Source organism: Sminthopsis crassicaudata, chromosome 3 (genome assembly GCF_048593235.1).
Source record: "Sminthopsis crassicaudata isolate SCR6 chromosome 3, ASM4859323v1, whole genome shotgun sequence".
NCBI lineage: Eukaryota > Metazoa > Chordata > Mammalia > Dasyuromorphia > Dasyuridae > Sminthopsis > Sminthopsis crassicaudata.
The window spans coordinates 77,296,429-77,321,452 of record NC_133619.1 but is presented as its reverse complement, the minus strand read 5'-3'; the positions used below and the strand labels follow the sequence as shown (position 1 = coordinate 77,321,452).

General features: G+C 36.6%; 2 protein-coding genes and 2 non-coding genes across 4 annotated transcripts in view; 3 read left to right on the top strand and 1 right to left on the bottom strand.

Moving 5' to 3' along the window:
• NDUFS1 (NADH:ubiquinone oxidoreductase core subunit S1) overlaps positions 1–17,488 on the bottom strand; it is a 29,482-nt gene extending 11,994 nt beyond the window's left edge. Inside the window, 10 exon segments of the mRNA XM_074298947.1 lie at positions 337–522; positions 5,985–6,115; positions 6,210–6,291; positions 7,292–7,332; positions 7,334–7,369; positions 11,547–11,654; positions 12,729–12,820; positions 13,427–13,491; positions 14,686–14,814; positions 17,327–17,488. Coding sequence (XP_074155048.1) covers positions 337–522; positions 5,985–6,115; positions 6,210–6,291; positions 7,292–7,332; positions 7,334–7,369; positions 11,547–11,654; positions 12,729–12,820; positions 13,427–13,487 — 737 coding nt within the window. The 5' untranslated portion in view covers positions 13,488–13,491; positions 14,686–14,814; positions 17,327–17,488.
• A 474-nt stretch (positions 17,489–17,962) lies between these two features.
• Positions 17,963–21,380, top strand: EEF1B2 (eukaryotic translation elongation factor 1 beta 2). Its single transcript, XM_074298948.1, has 6 exons — positions 17,963–18,098; positions 18,553–18,675; positions 19,568–19,697; positions 20,072–20,138; positions 20,959–21,084; positions 21,174–21,380. Exons 1-6 carry the CDS (start codon positions 18,016–18,018, stop codon positions 21,326–21,328), a joined length of 684 nt encoding a protein of 227 aa, XP_074155049.1. The 5' UTR covers positions 17,963–18,015; the 3' UTR covers positions 21,329–21,380.
• LOC141565243 (small nucleolar RNA SNORD51) lies at positions 19,916–19,993 on the top strand. The gene has a single exon (XR_012488921.1). It is a non-coding gene; the product is annotated as a small nucleolar RNA SNORD51 (small nucleolar RNA).
• On the top strand, positions 20,291–20,425 carry LOC141565253 (small nucleolar RNA SNORA41). Its single transcript, XR_012488930.1, has one exon. It is a non-coding gene; the product is annotated as a small nucleolar RNA SNORA41 (small nucleolar RNA).
• Positions 21,381–25,024: the final 3,644 nt, after the last annotated feature.

The following is a 25,024-nucleotide window of genomic DNA, read 5'->3' as shown; positions in this document are numbered from 1 at the left end:
TTTAAAAGATACTACTAAAATCACCAAACCAACATAATTGATTTTAAATAGTTTTTAAAAGTACTTATAAATTGTTAAACTGGGACAGGAAATGGACTCTAACTTCACAGGTATAGAGAACTCTGGCACCTCTTTGATATTTAGTCTTAAGAGAGAGTCCCATGACTTGCCCAGAATGAGAGAGACAGTAAATGTAAGAGATGCGATTTGAACCCAGGTCTTTCTGCTTCTGAGGCCAGCTCTGTAAACACAATTCCATTTTCTTTTCTTTTTTTTTTTTCCAAAGTAATAGATAAATGACAAAAACAAATACAGTATGTATATGAAGATACAAACCTTGTTTCCCAAGGGCGTGCAGTGAAGGCATAGGGTTTAGATGTAAGAGCCCCTACTGGGCAGATATCAATGATATTTCCAGACAATTCAGACATGAACATTTTTTCTATATATGTTCCAACTTGCATTTCATTTCCTCTTCCTGTTGTACCCAAATCATCCACTCCTGCAATCTCACTAGCAAACCTAGGGGATAAAACCATACTATCAAATCCTCAGACACAATATTATACAATTTTCCCCATTCATTAGCTTAAAAGAAAAAACCTAACATTTTATTTTCAAGAACCTCCTAAGTTAAAAAAAAAAAAAAGAAAGAAAAGAAAAAGAAACACCCCAAAGTGGTTATTAATTCTCTATCCTACAGAGGATCCATATAGAGAAAACAAAATTAGAAATAAAAAATAACCCATTTGTCTCTAAAACTTTTTAAAATTTTTTTTTTCCCCCCTGAGGCTGGGGTTAAGTGACTTGCCCAGGGTCACATAGCTAGGAAGTGTTAAGTGTCTAAGATCACATTTGAACTCGGGTTCTCCTAAATTCAAGGCTGGTGCTCTATCCACTGCACCACCTAGCTGCCCCAACTTTTTTTTAATTTAAAAAAAAAAAAAAAATTATCTCCACACAATTCTTTTTTTGTGAAGTTTTTATCCAAGCAATTCACTTGGCAATTGACACCTTCTCAAGACCCTGAAACAATAACAGCAACAACTCTGATCTACAGGTAATTGCTTTAGAATTTATGAAATCCTTTTCTTACAACCCTATGAAATAAATATGACCAGTATTTACAGAGGAGTCGACCAAGTTTCAGAGAGCTTCTTCTAATCACCTAGTGTAACAGAAAATCAAACCTTTTTCCCCAAAGCCTTGTCCTTACCCATGTATTTAAGTCTCACATCGTCAGCTAAATTGTGAGGTCTTTTGCACACACTCCTACATAGATATAGGAACATGCTGTCTAAGCAAATAAATGCTTTCTTAAAGGCAAAGACTATTTTCACTTTTTCTTTGTAGTTCAGGTCAATCAATGCCTGATGCACAGTAAACACTTAATAAATGTATGAATGATTCCACTACTGAGCAGTCTTTGCATATAAAAGGCACTGAAAAAATGTTTATTAATACCTGAATTTGATTTAAAATCCAATCTAAGTTGAGCAAGTCATTTAGTAACACCTGACATTTTTATAAGACTTCAAGAGTTGTGAAGCACTTTACACATTTTTAGGTAATTTAATCTTTATAACAATTTCAGAGAATTTATTACAAGTATTATTAAAAAAATAAATAAGTAAATTTAGGCCTGAGATGCCCACAAAAACACAAATAAGTGCTATGTAGACAGGGGATGCAGAGGTTGATTGAACACTTGTTTCCCCAGGTCTGGTGCTTTTTCTATCATGGTTTCTTCTTTGTTCTTTGGATTTCATCTTCTCCATCTATATAATTGGAATATTTGCAACTACTCTGCCTAGATCACAAGAAAAAAAAATGCTATATGAATATTTAATTAGGTCAAGAGATACTTGAGTACTTCAAAAATTTATAATTTCAGGGATAAAGTTTACTCATAAAACCTTAAATTTAGAATATGGTTTTCAACAGTTGCTATGGGCAAAGAAAGTTAGTCTCCAGACAACCTGGTGATATATGTGAAAAGTTTAAAACAAAACAAAACAAACAAAAAAATCCATTCTGTGTGTGTGTGGGAGTGTAGAAATAAATTATTGTTGTTTTATTTATGTAGTTTTTTACTATTTTGGAGTCAACAGAAAAAGCCAAAGAAGGCAAATACATAACCAAGTTGCTCTAATAGCCACATTATATGCACTATTCCTTTTCTGTATCATCTTAAACCATTTTCTCTACTTTAAATGCCACCTTTGCATCATTTACCTAAATCACCCAGCTTAAAATCTTACTTCCACTTGGCCAATTTTGACTTATGACCTAGAACTTTAAATATTTGAATGACTTATGCATTATACAGAAAAGTGTCTAGATGATACAAAGTGAGCCTATTTTTCCCCTTGGATCTTGATATTATTATTATTTTTTTAAATGCACAACATATTTCCAAATTAGTCATGTTGTGAAAGAAAAATCAGAAGAAAAAAAAGTGAAAATATGTGTTTTGATCCACATTTAGTCACCATAGTTCCTTCTAGATGCAGATAGCATTTTCTATCCCAAGTCGATTGGAACAGACTCGGATCACTCTGACTGCTGAGAAGAGTTATGTCTGTCACAGCTGACTACCACACAATTTTAATCTTACTATGTAAAGTGTTCTCCTGGTTCTGCTCACTTCACTTGGCATCAGTTCACTGATGTCTTTCCAGGCTTTTCTGAAATAAGCCTGCTCATCATTTCACTAATTCTGATATTTTTAAGGAATTATTTTCTTCACTATTTTTTGCATCTCTTTGGCCAATTCTCTTTTCATAAATTTTTTTTGCATACCTTTCACTCTCTTCCCAGTTTTTTTTCTATGCCACTCTTATTTGATTTAAAAAAAAAAAATTATAATAGATTTTTATTTACAAGATACATGCATGGGTAATTTTACAGCACTGACAATTGCCAAGCCTTTTGTTCCAATTTTTCCCCTATTTCTCCCCACTCTCCTCCCCAGATGGCAGGTTGACCAATACACGTTACATATTTTAAAGTATAAATTAAATACTATATATATGTCCAAGTTATTTTGCTGTACAAAAAGAATTGGACTTTGAAATTAGCCTGTGAAGGAAATAAAAAAATGCAGGTGGATAAAAATAGGGATATTGGGAATTCTACGTAGTGGTTCATAGTCATCTCCCAGAGTTCTTTCGCTGGATGTAGCTGGTTCAGTTCATTACTGCTCTATTGGAACTGATTTGGTTCATCTCATTGTTGAAAATGGCCACATCCATCAGAATTGATCCTCATATAGTATTGTTGTTGAAGTATATAATGATCTCCTGGTCCTGCTCATTTCACTCAGCATCAGTTCATGTAAGTCTTCTCCAGGCCTTTCTGAAATCATCCTGTTGGTCATTTCTTACAGAACATCTTATTTGATTTTTAAAACATCTTTTAAAAGTCTTTTTTTTTAATGACAGGAAGATAATGAAAAATGTTAGAGGGGATGTGGTAAAACTGGTACACTAATGCATTACCGGTGCAACTGTGAACAGATCCAACATTTCTGGAGAGCAATTTGGGACTATGCCCTTTGGCTATAAAACTGGGCATACCCTTTAATCCAGCTATCACACTAGAGATCATAAAAGAGGGAAAAGGACTCACATGTGCAAAAATGTATGTAGAAACTGAGTGGATGCCCATCAGTTGGGGAGTGGCTGAATAAGTTATGGTATTTGAATATTGTAAAATGTTACTGTTCTATAGGAAATGATTTCAGAAAAGCCTGAAAAGATTTATACGAAGTATGCAGAACCAAGAGAACATCATACACAGTAACAAGAAGATTATGTGATGATGAACTGTGATGGACTTGGCTCTTTTCAACAATGCATAATTCAAGATAATTCCAATAGACTTGGGGGATGCCACCTACATCTAGAGAGACAGAACTATGGAGACTGAATGTGGATCAAAGCATAGTATTTTCACCTTTTTTGTTTTGCTTTTTTTCCCCCCATGACTTTTCCCCTTTGTTCTGATTTTTTCTTATACAACATGATAAATATGGAAATGTTTAAAAGGATTGCACAAATTTAATCTATATCAGATTGCATGCTGTCTTGGGGAGCTGGGAGAAGGGAAAGAGGGAGAAAAATACGCAACTCAAGGTTTTGCAAAGGTGAATATTGAAAACTATCTTTATATGTATTTGTAAAAATAAAATAAAAACTGAAAATTTAAAAAAAACAAAAACAAAAAACAGACCTCTTTTTCTCCCTAATTATAGACATGTCCAATCTGCATTTTTTCTTGGAGCTTTGCTCGTGGTCACTTCATCACCAGAGTAGCATTCTATAGTCAGGTTCTTTAGTTGTTTGTCCATTCTTCTAGCCTATTTTTTGATTTTGGACTTTATATTAGTGTAGGGCTTTTCTCAGTTGGGAAGAGAGAAGAGGAAGGAAGAAGTCTGGCTTGACCTTCTGTCTTCTATGTTCTTCTGCTACTTCAACAGCTCAGTCTGAAGGCTGACAAATTTTCTGTGCTTTTAAGTAAGATGATGTAAAGTCTGTTCATTGTTCTCTTAGTCTGAATTCTACAAGTTCCTGATGTAACCTATATCATCTGGGTTATATATGGTTGGGTTTCTGTAGATTGCTGCTAGGATCATCACTGTTAGCCTGCTGGAAGGCTCTATAGGTTCAATGACTCTCAGAATCAGAGCCACATGGCTTTCTTTTAGATCTTGGTCCTTGTTCCACACACAGGTAGGTTCTCTGCCATGAGTAACCTCTACATCCTGAAGCTGTGAAGCTGACTAGGACAGTGAGCGATACAATTGCCAGATGGCACCTTTCTTGCTCCCTATGCTAGCAGAGATCCCTTGGGAGCTCTTTTTACTCGGCTGTTTCATCCCCTTGCCATTCCTGGGTGCTACATGCTTCTTTGCTCTGCTAATGCTATAAAATGTATTCCTGGTCAGCTTTTTCTCTAGTGCCTAAAGACCTCTCTTATCTTCCTAAGCTGCTTCTGGAGGAAAAATGACCCACTCTGATGCCACATTGGTTTTCTGAATTAGAATTTAATTTGATACATTTTCTAGGTCACTGCAAAGGAAGTTGTGATAGAGCTAAGGCAGAATTGCTACTGCTCATTCAGTTATCTTGACTCTGCTCCTTCCCATCCCCTACTTTCACTCTAAAGCCTTCCTTAATGACCCTAACCCAGGGGTCCTAGGAATTCTTGAAGTTCAGCTCTGTACTACTCATCTGACCTTGAGCACATATATGCCTTGCATTTTCCATATGTCCTATACTCAAAATTAGATAAATTCCTTGATAACAAGGACTATACCTTATACCTATACCTTGAAAGGACCCTAGAGCCTACTTCTATTCTAAATAAAATCTAATAATAACTAGTAGTATTAGAAAGAAAAACAAGTGTATATCAAAGTTACCCTCACAACCTTGTGAGCATATTAACAGTGCTTTGTCAATATGGTTATCAACACATTTTCTAAACTGAATGTATACTCTGACTCCCATATGTCATAGCTAATTCTCTGTGGCAAAATTCTTGATTTATGCTGACCATATTATAGGCAGATAACAGTGAAATGTTACTAAGCTTTTTATAATTATTTTTTTCCTATTTTCTTCCCATTTTTAAATAACTCCCAACAATGGAATCTCATCCAAAAAAAAAAAAAATCCACCTAAACTCTCATGCCATCCACTAAAATAAACTAGTATCACTCACTCAAGATGTAGAATGACTTCTTGAAATAGTTAAAAAAATTTTTTTAAACCAACACAGCCAAAATTAGGAGAGAAATAGTCAATATTGGAAAAATTATTCTACTGCTAAATAATCCAGAAACCTTATAGAATTTATCAGGGGATTTTTACCTGTAGAAAATTTTATTTTCCACTGTTATTATTCCAAACACATTTTATAAACACTAAATGAACAAGGAAATTAATGAATGAGCCAGAAAAAAGGGAAAAAAAAATTACCTGATACACCGAGTGCACTGTATACATCTAGTCATAATGGTCTTTACGAGTGGACCAATATTCTTGTCTTCTACAGCACGTTTTCCCTCTAAAAATCTGCTTCTATCACTTCCAAACATCATTGACTGGTCCTAGATGAAGTCACAGGAGAGAGCTAAACGAATGCACCTAATAAAATCCAATCTGAGAAAAGCTCAATAATTTTTATAGCATTAGATTACATACCTGCAGATCACATTCACCTCCCTGATCACATATAGGACAGTCTAGTGGGTGATTTGCTAATAAAAACTCCATTACACCTTCTCTGTAAGAGAAAAATAATGTGTACAATTAAGCAAATAATTATCATCATCCATGTTACTTTTCTCCCAAGGACATCAAAACATTTCACATATACTTATTCCTTAACAATGACTCTGATCAGGAGATAAGGATAAGGAATAACAGAAATCGAACCTGTGATTTCAGCAGCACAAAGAATTCCCAATTGAAGGAATTTCCTCTACTGAAGTAGGTTTATACTTTCTTTGGAACTTACAGTGTAAGAGAATTGCCCAGAGCAAAGTTTCTTAAACTGTGGATATGATCCCAATCATGGTCATGGGGCTGCAAAATTAACAGTCAATGTATGATTTGTATATTTAATTTTATAGACCTATCCATGTAGCTGGGGTCACGTAAAAATTTCTAGGGTGAAAAGAAGTTGCAAGTGGAAAAAGTTTAAGTTGGTACTCAAGGCCAAGATGTTAAGTAACTTGCCCAATGTCACAAACCAGGATGTATCAAAGTTGGGACTTCATATTCCTGGCTTTGGCTCTGCTTCTCTATGCCATACTGACTTTTCTTGACCCAGAAAATAGGAAATTCTTTTTAAAAATCTTGCCTTTGTTATTAAAACATGAGTCAATACAACTATTTATTAAGTTATTCTCAAAAAAAAAAAAAAAAACAAAAAACAAAAAACAAAAAAACAATATAAAAATAGTGAAGGGATAGAATTTAAAACTTCATTGAAAAACCTAGAAAATTATGACCTATAACAACAAAAATGAGCATTCATGTCTCACTTCCCCTCACAATTACCAGTAGAGCAAACTATATCTATTGCCAGCTCTAGTTTACCAGACTGACAACTTCCCATGGCTCAATATCAACACAATTTGCTTCCCAGCAATTGCCTTTTTCTCAATGCCCCACTCTTTTATTAACCATAAAGGTCAATTTCTAACAAATTTGAAGCTGAATTCTGGACTCATGGAATAAAAAAAGAGATTAACATTCAAAATACAGTAATAGTAAAGTACCTTGCTTTTCTGGATTTCTCTGAGTTTGTAAGGATGTTCCACACCCTTCATTACAGGCATAGCACAAGCAGCTACAGGCTGGAATTTCAATGGGGAAACCCATTAACACTTGGACCTCTCTGACAGTAAAAATAATAAATTCTCTTTAGATACATCAATGAAATATTTTGCAGGAAAAAAACTGAGGCATTTGCAACCAGAAAACAAAGTAATTACACAAATTAAATTAAATTTTCCCATCTTATTTTTTTCATTTTCTTTGGGTAATGGAAGGAAACCACTGTTTTAGTTTATTCTACTTGATATTCTGCAGTCCTGTATAAAAGATATCAAAAGAGTTTCTAGGTTAGATAACTCGAAACAAAATGCCACTGAATAAAAAGCAATACTCCCTCCCCTGCAACTCAAAACTTCTTTCTATATAAAGTTAACCCATTAAACTCCTCTCCCTTTAACTTGTAATAGATTTGGATTTATATACAAGATCCTCTTCTAATGATGACAACTCAAATATTTCTCTCATTTAACAATTAGTGTTTTTATATTCATTACATGACCTGTTTCTTAAATTGATAGACCAACATAGCAGACCAGCCAAAGTTTCTCCTTGGTCTAAATCTTATATTCACTTTTATAAAAGAGAATTGAGGGAGCTGAGGGGATCAGAACAGCAAGTGGCTAATTATGGGAATTGAGTGAACCATACTTACTGTCTTTTCTCTCAAGTCTGTAGCTAGTTCAGTTCCCTTTCTATTTAAATATGGGTCTAGTCCAAATTGTATTATTCAACTATGAGAAAACCTTATTGTACTATTTGAATCTACCCCTGTGGCTGGAAAGATGGACCATCTCTGACCTGAGGCTTAGAGATGCTCAACTAAGAATTTAGTTTATGCTGACCAAAAACCCAGTGAGACCCAAAGATTGATGCAAGGAATTTTCTGACAATTATACATTTCAAGCAATCCATGTATCTTATCTGAAAACTGGCCTAGTACCACTTAATTACTATTTCCACGTTCTTTTAATTTTCACAAATACTTGGGGGAAATCGTGACTCCACTTTTTCTGATTTCAAGGACTTGCACCTATTTGCTCTCTCTACCCCAAACTATAAAGTCCCTCATCTTGACTCTAATTAGAAATCATATTACTTAATATCATATTTTAAGTGTTTAATTAATTGGCATTATTTGATCATTTTTAAGGTATAAAAATCTATCTCCCCCTGGTAGGGTTCAATGCCAAAGCTGAGGAAGACTATTGGTCCAACTTGTTGAGCAATTGATATGCACTGCTTATTAAACTGATATGTAATGGAAGCTCAAACTAACCCTCCACAGTACGGCATCTTTTGCAGCTACTTTTTATATGTGAAATCTGAAAAGTAAAGCTAGATCATTAAAAAAAATTTTTTGAAAGGAAAAAAATCCTAACAAATAAGCTGTCAAGCAAAATAAGTCCACTCAGTAATATGCACTATATATATATATACACACACACACATGATTTCAACCAATTTGTACGCATCACTTCTGTCTGGAGGGGAGTAACATTCATAAGAACAGATTCTCTGGAAACCCAGTTGATTATTATATGATTAAGAGTTAAGTCTTTCAGAGATATTTTAACAATGTTCTTGCACAAACTGTTCTACTCACTGCTTCACTATTACTTAGTACAACCCAGCATTCTCTGAAATTATCACTTTCATCACAGTAATATTCCATTACATCACATAGTACAATCTGTCCTAATCAGTTGTCTAAAAGGCGATCTAAGGCACACTAATGTACTCTGGTTCTATTTTTCTCCCTCCTCAGTTCACCTACTAATTTCTCTTTTAGGACCAGGAAGTTTGTTTATTTTGGCTATTCTACCTTTTCAACTCCTCTCTTCCATTCCCACTGTATTCCCTGTTGAGTTTGATATATCTCCACGGTAAACTCTTATGGGTTTTTCAACCTTCCTTTGTCCATTTCAGGCAAAGGATTCATCAGATGCCAGCTCCTACTTTCTCCAGGTTTGCATACCTTTCATTTCATCTGCCACAATTATAAGAAATTTCAAGTTTCAAACTCTTCTTATTTTCCCTCCTTTTATCCCACTTCAAACTCTCTGAACAGAACCACTGTACCAAGTTCTACTTCTCTTACTTGTTAGTGGTCCTTGAAAACATTAAAATTAAAGGAACACATTTTTTCTCTTGTTAGGAAGTTATCAAGACATTTTCACAGAGTAGTTCCAATTCCTTAAATAAATCAAACTTATGTTTATGTTTATATCTCTCTTTTTTTTTTCCCACCCGTGTATTATAATCAATGCTGTAGATTAAGTCATTTTTGATTTGTAAGTCTTTCCCTTTGCCTTCTGGCTTTTAACAGATGATGTCAGATCTTGAGTGATCCTGCCACTAGTTTGTTAGTTCTTGAACTGCTTCATTCTGTATGCTTATACTTTTTCTTTGATGGGTAAATTCTCAACTTTTTTCAAGAAGTCCAAATATCCATTTTTTTTGGTGGAGGGAGGGGAGGAAAAGAGGGCTCCCTATCTTACCCAGGCTGAAAGTGCAGGCCTCTGATAGCCTCAGTCCCAACTCTTTTCCTTTTCCAACCTCTGACAGTTTACCTTTCCTTAAGTAAAAGGGGTTCTCTCTCTCCTCATACTCCAGGCCTCACCATCTTGATGCTAGACTTGGTGCAGACAACTAACTTGACTGTCTTGGTTCATCTAAATTCAGAACTACCCAGATCAAACAATTCAGACTATATATATCCTGCTTCCTGAGTAGTAGGGATGGGGTTTGTACCACCACACTCAGCCAAATGATTCTTAAATTATCTCTTTGGCTTGTTTTCTAGGTTAAAAAAACATACATGCATTTTTAACAGATAGCCTTTATTTTGTGCTGTCTCATGAAGTTACTGATCATGGAGTTTGCTCTATTCTTGTGTTCAGGAAGTACATTTCTTGAGTAAGGTTTAAAACTTTCTCTTCTAAACTATTTCCCTTTTAATTCTTTCCTTAAGAACTTTTATTTCTTGTTGTTTTATTTCATTTTTTTTAGGTATTTATGTATTTCCCCCCCCATTAAGTTTCTATTTATAGCTGTTATGGGTATCTCTAGGGTGATGATAATTTTGAATACTGGCTGGGTTTTGGGTTTTTTTGTTTTGTTTTGTTTTTAAATTTACTTTTCTCTCCAGCTTATGTCCCTGAAGTGGAGCCAGGTTCAGATCTCTATATGCATTTATGTGGGCTGCTCCTTCTTGATTGGTCTCTTCTTAGATTCCTGTCCTGATATTTATCTCCAGGGGGGGAGCCCCTCTTCTTAACCCTCCGATCTTTGAGGTTCAGTGATCCTAGTCACTGGGCTGGAAGTTCTCTGAAGTACTTGTAACTCCAATATGCCAAGGAACTATTTAAGTGTCTATAAAGACCAAGTGAACTGAACTTCTGATAAAGGTCCACAAATCATTAATTTCAGGGACAGAAATAAAAACATGGTGCTAGGTATGCACTATGATATTTAATACAAAAGTGATTTTTGATTAAGATTTTGAAAGCAACACAAGATCATAATTTAGAGTTGAGAGGGAAACTAAAAGGTCCTCTAGTCCAATCCCTTCATTTTATAGATGCAGCATTTCAGGATCAGAAAAATTAATTGTCTTAAGAATTCATAGGTAGCAGAGCTGACATTTGAACTGAGTCCTAACTCCCAACAAGTACCCTTCCATTACAGTCCACTGTCTGTTACTATAGCTACCATTTAAAGACTGGTGGTAGCTGTCCTTGAAATCTGTGAATCCTAGACAAGTTACAAACCAGGACTTTTTGTTTTCTAACCTTAGGGGTTGAATTGTAGATTTGTAAAGACCAAAGGAAATGACTCTCATTGGAGTTGTGCTGTTCACTTTTGGAATGCATGGTCTACATGGAAACAATGCTCCTGCCACTCTTTTCCTCCTAATAACAAACGAAACAAGGAACCCAAACATGCTTATAACATGGAGAACTCAACTAGGAGTAAGAAGACATCATTTCAAACAGGTCCCACCACTTAATAGCTAGATGACTTTGGACAAGTCATTTCAGAAAATTAAAGCTATTTTCTCAATCTGTAAATTATAACAATGCCTCCTGCCCACCCAACAAAGATCACTTTCACTCAAAAACATACTATAAAGCATGATTATTTTAGTTTTTTTTTTCCTTTATAAAATGGAGTGCAATATTTTTAAATAACAAGTACCTTAGGGGCTTTTTCTATCTCCACAAGACACATCCTACAATTTCCAGCAACAGATAATCTTTCATGATAACAGAATCGAGGAATCTGCATGCCAACTTTCTCACAGGCCTAGGAAATAAAGAAGTTAAGTTATATAAGAAAAAGGAGTATTTACCTTCTAAGTTGACTGCTACACAGAAAGTAATTTCTTCCCCCTATGGCTGTCAATTACTTGTTAGACCTTGGAACTAATGAATTCAGGTGATTAAATATTGATTATAGAAACCAATCTAAAGGAAAAAATATATATCCTTTATGCCAAATAAAACTCACTAATGTAGAATCAAAAATATACAGGTAACAAAGAAGGGAAAATCTTCAAGAGGTACATGATATAGAAAACTTTTATAGAAAGCTTGCCTGGAACACATGATTTTATGTTAGCTAAGAAAGAAAAAATATATTTACTGTCCTTTTTAGTGACAGCCAAGTTGGTATATTTTAAACTACAAATATTTTTATACTTTTTGTTAGAATAAGTTGAAGAAATGGATATGATAGGACCATGAAAAAAACAGTAATAGAATAATTAAACTTAATAAATATTAGGTGTGTAGGTATGGCACTAGGGATACAAAGATGAAAAATGATCTTATAATCTGACAGGGGGAAAACATTTGTACTAGATAAAGTTTAGCATATGATTGGGTACAAACGGGGGGGGGGGGGGAGGGAAGGAAAGGAGAGATGGGGGAAGGAATGTAAAAGATATTTCAGGACAGAAATATTCCATTCCACTTCCAGATGGGAAATAAAAGAATCAGAAAAGGAATTAAGAGAAAGGCTGCCTCTGAGCTGGCACCTATTGGAAATGAAGGATTTCAAAAGATAGAGAAATGGAGAAAAATCATACTTGGAAAGAAAAATAACATGCTGGATACATGGAATAGAAGACAGAATGACTTTGAATGGAGCATAGAGAACAAAAGGAAGATAAAGGATAGTAAATCAATTTAGAATAAGCAGGGATAGTTTATAGTTATATTAAACTTCAATATGTTTTTCGATTAGTTCCATAAATACTTATTCATTACACAATATTTATCACATAATCTTAACATCTTCAAAGAAAAACATTTAAAAATAAGCTTTAGTAAATTAAAACAATAAAGAAAATGCTTAGAACTTTAAGTTCACGTTTACCTGGAGCACTGTAGTTCCAGGTTCCACCATGACAGGCTGACCATCAACAAACACTTCAATCAAGTTGCTGGCTGCTGTGGCAGTTGTTCGCACTGACCATCAAAAACATTGAGTTGGGAATTCAAGTTAGCTAGAGTTGAATCTGCTATGGCATAGGATAATGGATTTGTTTACTCTAACCACTAAGCTAAGAAAAACTGATTTTAAAACACTGAATTTATACAAGAGGTTATATCTAATCAAAAGATGCATTTTCACATTTGCCTATTTTTACATTGAGAAGTGGCACAAATGAAAATTCATTCTATCAATAAATGACATTGGCATTAAGGTAGTAGGTTATCAAAACATATATATATATGTTGGTAGGAAATCTGATAGCTAGTTCTAGTGTCAATCTTGAGAAACTTTGTTGATTACTTTTTAGCTCACCTTAAAAATTAAAAAACATATCAACTGAGAAATACCCTATTTAATTTAGCCAATGCATTTTTATTTTTGCAGAAACAAAATCAATTTTGTACTCATAATGCAATTCATTAAACATCAAAGAACCTAAAAGACACTTTTAGGACCATTTACACATGTAGGAAATTATAAGTTATTTCTGCGACTTATCAGAGTTGAACAGTTTAACTCCACATATTTATTAAAGAACATTTTTCTTCCATAAGAACAAACTTAAAAAGAATACTCACCACATCCTTTAGGACACTGAATAAGGCCAGCTAAGGCCTTGCGTACAGGTAGTCGTAACATGTTGCTAAAAAAAAAAAAAAAAAAGCAGAAATTTTAAGGTTTTTTGTAGGAAAATATTCTAATTGCTAACTTTTTTTTTTTAGATTTTTAGCTTTATTTTGTAAAAGTTCATGCTGAATAAGAATTCCATTAAAATATTTTAAATAAATTTTATATATTAGTACATACTGTTAAATAGCTATGATTAGTTTGACCTTCAGCTAAGTGAAATGAAATTGCATGGCAAATTAAAAGAGATGATTAAAAAACCTGAAGTACTATTTATTTTAAGTAGCAATAATATTAAGTACTGAATGTTTTTTCTTTGAAACAAAGGAACTATCATTCACAAAGCTTTAAAGCACATAACTTCCTTGACATACAATATTCCAAGAATAGGACTGTTCAATATCATAAAGGACTCTCTCAAACTATGTACTGAAAAACTTTCCATACAATACCTTCAAGGCACTTAAAATTTAGCAATCATCTAGGACTTTGAAAGGTCAATAAATTAAAACCTTAAAAAAATCAACTCTCAATATATCACATGGTGATTATCAACTGCATTTTTTAAATGCCCCAAACTAGTTTTCTTTTTCCTCCCTACTTCTGAAGTGCTTCTCCTAAATATTTTGCAAATATTTTTGCAAATATATTTGCAAACATGGAATGCTTAAAATAGTTATAGGATCTACTTAAAGAAAATATAAATTAAGAAGCTAAGTTTTTTTGTACAAAGATACTGTTACAAAAAATAATTACTTTCCAAATCAAATATGACAATTTTAAAAATGAGTAGTAGTATAAATAATCAAGAGTCAACTATACAAAGTTCAGTGATTCATGATTTTACTGTAGTGGATGATATACAGACTGTGACTTTCTTTGATTCGATAAAAGCTAAGTTGCCGTGGCTGAATTAAAAACAAAACAAAACAAAAACCACAACTTGATAAATTTCTCTGGCACTTAGCCAGTATGGTCCTTCTGACCATCACAATTAAAGTCTGTCTGTTCTTCTAGAATGCCAAAATTTGTGATTCAAAGTCATTGTCACAGGAAACTTGGTATTATCTCTTTGCCACCAAAAGACCCTGGCTTCAATAGATGTCTATATAAAATAGAATTCAAAAAAAAAAAAAAAAGACTTCCATTTACAACTCCTGGCTATCTTGTTACACAGTGCCTACTACTAAGGTTAAAGAAGCATTTTTACCTCACTACTTTTGGAGGGAACTGTTGATGCAGTGTACTGGGCCTGGAATCAGGAAGATGTATTCAAATTGAGCTTCAGACACTTTCTGTGTGACTCTGGGTAAATCAATTCACCTCTGCCTTAATTCAACTGTGAAATGGAGATGATAACAACAGTATCTACTTTTCTAGGCTGCAGTTAGTGAGATAACGCACTAAAGTGAGTTATTTGCTTTAAAAAGAAAAAAAAAGTGCTTAGCATAGTGCCAGACACATACATACTAAGAGCTAAATAAATGTTTATTCCTTCCTCCCAACTTTTAGGGATAGCTTAATTTTTCTGTAAAATCCACTCACAGCCTATTCCTGGCATTAATAACATTTGTGCAGTACTTTGCTGCTTACAAAGACCTACATATATTATCTCATTTTGTCCTCCCAACAATCTTGGGTAGTATTATGGATATTTTTTTTTCTTCCCAATTTATATATAAGGAAACTAGTGTGGCCAACTAGTTTCAGAGGTAGGATTCCAAATTAGATCTAATTCAAACAACTTATATTAAGAAAAATTTGTCATTTAAAAAACAATCTTTTATGAATCAAACAGATTCAAATTATGGACTAAATGGGATTTTCCAAATCAAAAAAATTTTGAGTACATATTTAAACATAAAGTGAAAATCTCATTAAGCCCAAATTTCTACTCAGAATTTATAATCCATTATCTACTCACTTTCCTCAGGACTGACTTATGTAAAACAAACTTCTCCCTAGGTTCTCTACTAACCTACCTGGTTAATTCTAACCAGTTCCCACAAGAAGCTGGCCATTATTTTAAGCATATGCATATCTCCAAGTAAAAGTTATCTGCTTTTGGGTCTACTCTCCAACCCGTGGGAAAGATAAAAACTGAATTACAATTCTTCAGCATTTGCTGAGTTCTTTCCATATTCTATTTCTAATTTTGTTGTCACACTATTCATCAATTTGTAGATATTATTATTACATAAAATGTCTCCAGAAATGTGAAGATTCTTCTTTTATAAAGTGTTAAGTACAATGTCATATCCAGTTCCCCTCAAAAGTCTTTATTCAATAAGTATCTACTAAATGACTACCCTATGCAAAGCAACTGGAGAGACAAAGATCACTCACTCTCTCCATCCCCCCCCAAAGTTTATGTTGTCAATAGACATTTTACTGAGAACACACAGGAGTCAATAGATTAACATTCTCGTTAATTTCCAGATGAGGATATTGCAATCTCCAAGTTATGGGATGCAACTTTGTTTAAATCTTGCAAATGTTATCTTTTATGTTTGTGTATATGTATATTTGATTCATCCTCAATGATACTACTGCTTTATAAAAAATGATGCTGACCACCCTCCTACAAACTTGTATTACAAGTTACAAAAGCCTGCAATTTGTTAAACACAGGAATTATTTTGTATTCTCTCTCCCTTTCATAGTTCCTAATGCAATGCCAAATGATCCTACTCCTTCAAAGAGTAGGAGATGCTGATGGAACATTTGTGTCATTTTCAGAAAGGATGCACAACCAAGTCAAAGGAAGTTGTCCGTTTCCTCATTTGTCAGGTAAAGACACCTGATAAATCACTTAGGGTTCCTACTAGAACAAATTTTTTCCAATAGTCACAATCTCTAAAAAATGATTTGTGTAATAAATTCAATCACTGAAAATCAAATCGTTCCTAGCTCAAATCCTCCTTAATTTGCAATAAGTTTTGCTCTCAAAAAGTACTGATAATGGCCCAATAAATTCATTTTCCCAGAACGGTGAGGCGCCCCCCCCCATCAAAGAATTCTGCTCAATTCAATATTTTGATTACTCAAGATTATTTATAAAGATTACAGACGGGGCAAAACCCCCCAAAAGCAAAGAAACACATGGTGTCCTAAGTGTCTGAGAGGGAGATCTGGACTCTGGGATCCCCGGCCCAACACCTGGGAGTCGGCACACCCGGTTCACCCTTTCTTCACTCTCTGATTCTGGGCCAGTCTCATCGCCTTTCTGGGGCTCAGTCATCTCATCTGTTAAATGGTTGAGCTTCTACACTACTGATCTCTGATACATTTATCTTAAAAGTTTCACCCCACGTAATTCAGTCAATCCCGGTGCCCCCGAGCAGTCACTTGGCCCCGCTAAGGACAGGTATAAAAGGGGGGATCAGGCTGAATGACTTCAGGCTCTCAGCAAGATAATCAGATGACGCCAAATACTCGGTCCCTCTCCCGGAGGGGTGATCCCCTGGGGAGGTTCCTCGGCCCTAAAGGTTTCCCTCCGGAGATGGGGCTGGCCCCCGCAAGCGGCTATGACGCCCGGGAAGGGCCCCAGGACCACAGGCCGCGCCGCCCTCCCCCCTGTCGGAGGTCACTCAGCTCCCGGGCCTGACCCGAGGCTAGTACGTGACCCCGGGTCTAGGCCCGGCTGCGGCCCCGCTGGCCGGCCTCGGAAGAGGCGCACGAGGACCAAGGGCATCTGCGCCGCCCGGCCCGTAGGGATCCGCGGTTCGGAGACGGGGACGCCGGCTGACCTGGACTCAAGGACAAGAAGAGGCTGAGGCCCTGCGGGACCGAGGAGCCGGCCAACACGGCGCCCCCTCTCCCCTCCCCTCCCTTCCTACGCCCAGCCTTACCTTCTGGGGAGTAAGGGGGAGGGTGTCGGCACCGTTGGGCCTGCAGGACCGGAGCAGCCCCTCAGTTACTCCGTCCTTTATTCTCTATGGCGGCTTCGGCAATTTCCGTCCACCGGTACGAACTACAACCAGGTTAAGAGGAGAAAGCCTTCGGCAACTTTCGGCCTGTGGGGAGGGGCCGAACTCAGACATGTCAATCAGTCGACTCCGACGGAGGCGGGGCCAGCCGGGTTCGGCAATTTCCGGAACCGCCGGCTGACGTTTCGGTAATCCTCTAACCCAGGCTCCCAGAACTTCGAATGTCTCCGGTTCCTGTGAGGGGTAATCGGAGGAAGGCGAAAATTTTCGAAATGACTATTTTTATTCTTTCCTATCTGCGCATTGGGGAAACAAGTGCCGGAGGGTCACTTGAGGTTTTAACACTAAGTTAAGGAATTGTAAAGGCCAAATGGGGGCGGGTACTACAGAGGACTTTGCCCTTTGAACTCCGCCTCCCCTTCCTTGCGTGGCGCAGCGGAAGGATACTCACTGACCTATATAAGGAGGGTGCAGCGTGCGCGCGTCCTTTTTTTTACTCGGCGGCGGCGCTATTGGATTCGCACGCGGCGCTCTTTCCTACCCCGGGCTGAGCTCCTCCGTCGCCGCGCCGCCGCCGCCGCCTGCTACCCAGTCCCTTCCGCACCATCACCATGGGCTTCGGAGATCTCAAGACACCCGCTGGTCTGCAGCATCTCAACGACTTCTTGGCGGACAAGAGCTCATCGAAGGGTGAGCGGGAACGCGGGGCCTGGTGGGTGCAGCGCGGGTGGTCGCTAACCGGGCTGCCCGGCCTGATGAAAAGCGGGCTGGGGGGGGGCACCGTTGGGGAGGAGGAGGAAGAGAACGGGAATGTCCGGAAGGTCACTCAGGAGTGGTGGGTAGGTAAAGGAAGCCGCTGCGGTCGGGGCAGAAAGGCTGTGGAAGGGACACGTGGCCGAAGCGCCGCGGGAAGGGGGCGGGGCCAAGCTGGGCCGCGCTGCCCTCCGAAGTCCCTGCGGGCGGATAAAGGGGTGAAGTTGCACACTCCGGGGACGCCGGACCCCGATTCTGCCCCACGTGGGCGCCGTCCTTAATCTTCTACCTTCCCGGAGACAAATTTAAACTACCCTTTAACTGCCTCCGCCCTTAGGGCGATCCTGGAGTCGGCGTGCCGACTCTGCTCCCTGACCCCCCTGTTGGTTCCGCAGGTACGTGCCGTCCCAGGCCGACATTGCGGTGTTTGAAGCCGTCTCGGGTCCGCCCCCCGCCGAGCTGCACCACGCTCTGCGCTGGTACAACCACATCAAGTCCTACGAGAAGCAGAAGGCCAGGTGAGGCCGGGCCGACGAGTGAGCCGCGCCCGAAGGAAGCCACTTAGAGAGGATTTTCACTTCCACATCTGGACCTAGGCCATTCTAGTTGTGCTGAGATGTTGTAAGCTAATTAATTGCTTGTGCCACCTTGCTAGGCCAAGAGACTGAAGTCCTCCATTTTTTCACAGAACAGGTAGAACATGGACAACAGCAATTCAAGTTTTCCCACATTGTCCTGCCAATATGCCTCGACCCTGACCTGGGGGGGCACCTCTGGGGTGAGAGGGGTAGTTCATCTATGGCTCATTCATTCAATCCTTGGCCATGCTTCTGAAACTGCAACAAGGGTGGAAGTTTGGGGAAATGGACAACCAGTTCACTAAGAGCCAACAAATGAACATACTGTTATGAAATCTCAGACAAAAATGTTCATACTGAAAGATTAAATCATAGTGAGTATCCCATATAATGTCTCCAGGTAGCAGAGTGGTTTGGGTGTGAGGATATTTAAAAAGTGAAAATATTTACATGGGGTAAAGTAGAAATGTTAGTTTTGAGTACTAAAATTTTATTGACATAAAGTAATGTTAAAGTTATCCTGTTTATAGAGTGAGAGATTCATGCACTTCTCCCACGTGGTATAATTCCAATTCCTATAAACTAGGTCAAAAGTAATCCATTTCAGCTTCTGAATTAGATTTTAACAGAAAATGCATCTTGATTGTTAGTATTCTGAGAAGTATTGGAGAAAATGCTACTTTTTTAGATCTTATATTTATTACTTTTTGAATTGTTGAAAAGGCTTATGTGAGACCTTGGTAAAACTCCTTAGTGCTTTTGATACAAATTTGGTTTCATGACCTCAATTTTAGCATTTGAAGTTAAATTGAAAGTATATTTTTCTTTTAAGCTTGCCAGGAATTAAGAAGGCTTTGGGCAAGTATGGACCTGCTGATGTAGAAGATACCACTGGAAGTGGTGGAGCTACAGATAGCAAAGATGATGATGACATTGATCTCTTTGGGTCTGATGATGAGGAGGTATGTGTGATATTAAGTAGAATGTGTTGATTACAGAAGAAAAATTTGGGGCAAATCCTAAAATGGATTTAGTAGTTGGCAGCTAGTTACTAGCTATGGATAGTCTTTTCACAGATAAGTGATAGTGGGAACACTGATATTAATTTTGGGTGTGTTATAGAAGGGTTCAAAAAAGAATTGGATGAAATAGTTATATAATCAAGTAATTAAATCTGATACTGGCTACATGATGAATAAAATCAAATCACCATCTTTCGGCTGAATTCGTGATGGAATTGCTTTTTTCTGATTGGCTGGTCTATTTTCTATGTGAATTGTTAAACTAGTTTTAATAACAAATTAATGCCCTGGAACTTACTTAATTCTCTTCACAGGAAAGTGAAGAAGCAAAGAAGCTAAGGGAAGAACGCCTTGCTCAGTATGAATCAAAGAAATCTAAAAGTAGGTTATCTTAATGCCTCACCTTACAAATTATAGTTCTTGGGAGGGAAGCAGGAACATATTATTATAATAAGCTCACTTCCTTGGTAAGCTTGAATCTCTGGTTGCACCAGCCCCTGCATTTACTATTGGAGTTCTAAGAGATAGAAACATTCCACAGCTACTGGTCTGCAGCTGCTCTCATCTGTAGCAGTTGTTGTATTCCACTGTGGAAGAGAAACTGTTACACTGTTAAATCTCCTCTTTCTAATGCAAAAGGAAGTGGGTTCCTTGTGTGACAGACATTTTATTAGGGAAAGTTAATACTGAATATCTTCGGCGATTTCATGTTATAGAATAAAATTTTATTCTGCATTCTGTTAGAATTTAGCTATATAATAGAGTAACAATTCATGTTTATAATTATGGCACTGAAGCACAAGCACCTCAAGACCTTGAAGTACCTTCTTAATTAGACAAATTTTATTTGGTGACCATATTCTTAATTCTTATAACTTGAAAGGATCCGTATAATTTTCTGCTAGTTGATCTTAATCTTCTTTCCAACTTGAATAGTTTGAGTAGTGTTTTAATCAATTAGATGCCATTAGTTTATTTCTTCTACAGCTGAGTTCCTTATTAGAACAAGAAGCTGTGTGGAAAAAAATGACAAATCCTCAGTATGGAGTTTAATAGGGGGAATTATGTACATAAAATAGAAAACAGATAATTGCTTATTAGAATGGGGAATTATCACTGGGGAGAAGATGGCACTTAATTTAAATGTTGAAGAATTTTAAAAAATTAGTTAATAAAGCTTTATAAATTTTTTTGTTTTTAGAACCTGCAATTGTTGCCAAGTCTTCACTCTTGCTGGATGTAAAACCTTGGGATGATGAGACTGATATGGCAAAATTAGAGGAATGTGTCAGAAGCATTCAGGCAGATGGCTTGGTCTGGGGCTCTTGTAAGTTGAAACATTTTAATTATTGATTAACGCCTGACATGAATTTGTGTTAGGATTGGCACATTATCTTGTATATTTTTCCTTCCCAGCTAAACTTGTTCCAGTGGGATATGGCATCAAGAAGCTTCAGATACAGTGCGTAGTTGAAGATGATAAAGTTGGGACAGATATGCTAGAGGAACAGATAACTGCCTTTGAAGACTACGTGCAATCCATGGATGTTGCTGCCTTCAATAAGATCTAAAAACCTATCATCCTCATAAATTGCATTTAAATAAAAATATTTGCAAGCAAGACCTTTTGAGTCTCTGGTCTTTAAGAGTAGTTAAGTAGGCCTAGATTTTTTTTTTTCCACATTTCCCTAGTTTCATTTTCTCCAAGCTACTATGCTAATTTTCATTGGTTTCCCATTATCTACAGGAATGCTTCAACAGATTTTCCCATTCTTTTGAAAGATTGGGGGAATGTGATTTGTGTGTAGTGGTGAAAGGTATTTCTAAGGATGAAACGGGCTTGCTCAGGATCATGGCTAGTAAGTGAAGCCAAATACCACGATCCCTTTTTCCTTTCCTACACTGAGCAAAATTAAAGTCTGCAGGCAGGAAAAAAAATTTCCTCACTGGTTTTATCCAAAGCAGGATATGAGTGGTATTTTTTTTTTTTATCTTAATTATTTTTTTGGACTCATGGTTATACTATTAAGTCATTTTTCTCTATGATGTTATACTTTACATCATTACAGTTCACAGAGATCTTCCCAGTATCTCCAAAACTTCATTTTGTCACAGCACAATAATTTCCTAGGTTCCCATACTGAAATTTATTCACTTCTTGAAGGAAATCCTGCCTTAGTTTCCCTTTTTTTTTTTCCATCACAACTGTTCAAAATATATTTATACATAGCTTGTTTACCTCTTTAATTCCTTTGGGACATAGTCCTAGTAATAGGTGTCTTGTGTTTTTTTCTTTTAACAAACTTTGGGGTCTGCTTTCTAGAATGGTGACCAATTCAGATCAGCACAGATAAAATGCCTAGGTAGTTAATGATGGTTTGCAGTCTAGGGAAGCAAGGCTGATGTAGTTTAATTTTATAGATGATGAAATGATACATTAAAGAGGTGGAGGAGAGATTTAACTCCAATCATTAGACTTCAAATCCAGCAATCATGTATCAAGTAGTGAATTGGATTTTTTGAAGGAGGACTAGGCAATTTTCACCTGCCTCACTTTAACTGGAACCATCTGGGTTCAGTTGCCTTAGAGATCAAGATGGTTGGACATGGCCCTGCATGAAATTTGGGTTTCTTCAGCTACTGTCTATAATACGTCTCGTTTTGACAGGCAGAATCCATTCCTTAATTAAGGCTAGAAAAGAAACAAGTGGCTTTTTTAAAATAGGGTTTTGGTTTTGTTTTTTAACCACTCCAGAAAGGGAAGACCTTCAGGGTTTTTGTCAATTGCTATTTACTTAGAGGCAATTGGGGCCAAAACAAAGCAAGTGGTAAGAGATGGGGGGCAGGGAGGGGAGAAGAAATAAAGGAATATGCAATAAAAACACGAAATTCAGAAATAAAGGAAGATTTTTAAGAAATGAAAAAATTGTAACTGAATCAAGCTTAAGGAAAATAGTTAAGCACAAAACACTGGAAAGGGGACAGTAAGAGGTGAACCTTAACCATCCCACAACATGGCTTATTTCTGCATCCACAAAATTTCTTGCATCTGCTACCTCCACTTGCTTGGATTTTAAGTTCACACTCACTTTGGCACTTGCTTAACAAGAACAACTAACATACTGCTTACTATGTGCTCTCCATTGATCCACACAACTCTTTAAGAGGTAGTTGCTCTTATTCTCATTTTAGAGGAGAAAATTGAGGCAAACAGGTTAAGGACTTGGCCAGGATCATACAGCCAGTGTCTGAAGCCAAATTTGAACTCGGATATTAACTCCAAGCCCAGTGCTCTGAGCATTGTGGTGTCCTCTACTGCTCAACAAATTCTGATTTCTTATGGCCTCTAGGGTCAAATAAATACCTCTCTGTTCAACCTATCTTTCCAAAACTTCTACCTTTCAGAATCCCTCTTTCCCTTTAAAGCTCAGAACAAATTCCCCAACCCACAAAGCACTTCATATTTATTTTCCATATATTTTGTCTGTCCCTCTACATATACCTGTTGTTCCGGATTAAATGTAAGCAACTTGAAAGCAAGGGCTATTTCATATTTGTCTTTGTAAGGTACTGGTCACATAATGGTTGTTTAATAAATGCTGGTTAACTGTCACTCGAGTAGGAACAAACAGTAGCTGTTTCTCTAAAAATATACCCCAGTAGAAATTGTGAATAATCAAGGAATAGAGTAAGAATGAGTTAGGCAGGAATCTATGGAATTATGTAACTCATGATTAGCTTTTTTTGTTGTTAGCTTTGCACCAGGAAATAAAGGCAGAAACTTAGATGCCTACCATTTCAATTTTTTTTGTTTGTTTGTTTTAAAGGAATTGCTGCTATTTTATTTATGGTCACCCTTAAATATCCATATTGTATTAATAAGAAATTTAGATTTGGAAGGGAGATGAAAGCTTAGTTTGTTCTCATTTTAGAGCTAAAGAAATAGGCTCAGGGAATTTGTATCTTCCCCATGGTCAGAAAGCAAGCAACGCAGGAACAATTATATCATTCTCAATAAACTCCAATGGCTCCCTGTTGTCTCCAGGATCAAATACAAAAATACTGTTTGGCATTCAAAGTGATTCATAGCTGAGTCCCATTCTACCTTTCTGTTTTTTTGCACCTTACTCCTTGACAGGTACTTTTGAGTACAATGACACTGGGCTCCTGAGTGTTCCAGCAAGAAACTCTTCTCTAGGTTGGGCATTCTCTCTGACTAACTTAATTTTGGTGCCTTGTTTGTGAATTATTTATCTTATGAATAACTTACTTTGTTTATATTTGCACATTGGTTCTCCTATTAGATTGTAAGCTCCTTCAAAGTGGGAACTGTCTTTTTCCTCTTTTTGTATCCTCATCCCTTACCTGGCACATAGTTGAGGGTTAATAAACATTTATTGATGTTTTGTATAACTACACATGTACAAACTACATCAAATTGCTTGCCTTCTCAATGAGGGTGGAGTAAGAAGAAAAGGAAAATTTGGACCTCAAAATTTTTAAAATGAATATTAATTGTTTCTATATATAATTGTAGAAAAATAGAATACTAATAACTAATTTAAAAATATTTGTTAATTATTGATTGATTGACTGAAAGGGAAAGTAATATTAAAATCCAGCTTTTAGGAGTCCTGATACTATCTTGTCTGCTGAAAGGAAAATAGATTTCATTACCTGTCCTTGAAGACCATTTCTAGTTTTTCAATTACTCAAGAGTTCAATTTCCTTTTAAAGGTCTTCTCATTTACATTGTTATAGTCCTGTATATATTGTCCTTGCCTGTTCTTCATATATCATTGTATCAATTCATAGGAATTTCTGAATTCTTTATATTTAAATTTTTTGTTTTATGATAATATTTCATCACTTTTAATCATGCTACACTTTGTTTCTAGTTTTTTATTTTTGTTTTGATTGATTGTCAATAACCATTTATTAAAAACTTACTATGTCCTAGGCACTGTGCTAAATACAGGAGATTCAAATAGGGACAAGAGAGTCTTTATTCCAAAGAAGCTACCTGTCTAAAGCAGAAGTCAAAATGCAAAAAATTATGCACAAACGATATATAAGATAATTAGAAGGCACCAAAGTATTGGGAATTGGGAAAAAACTTGTTAAAATAGGATTTTAGCTAGGACTTGAAGAAAAGTAAAGAAACTAAGAAATGCTGTGAACATTTTGATATATGTTGAACCTTTATTTCTGTCTTTGACCTTCTGGATTGGGTATATCCCCTATAGTAGAATTCCTAGACTGAAGAA

Excerpts from the sequence above, each read along its gene's own strand:
- EEF1B2 (XM_074298948.1), top strand. The coding sequence starts at position 18,016 with ATGGGCTTCGGAGATCTCAAGACACCCGCTGGTCTGCAGCATCTCAAC. Across the intron at positions 18,676-19,567 it reads TACGAGAAGCAGAAGGCCAG|CTTGCCAGGAATTAAGAAGG; the intron begins GTGAGGCCGGGC and ends TTTTCTTTTAAG. Across the intron at positions 19,698-20,071 it reads TTGGGTCTGATGATGAGGAG|GAAAGTGAAGAAGCAAAGAA; the intron begins GTATGTGTGATA and ends TTCTCTTCACAG.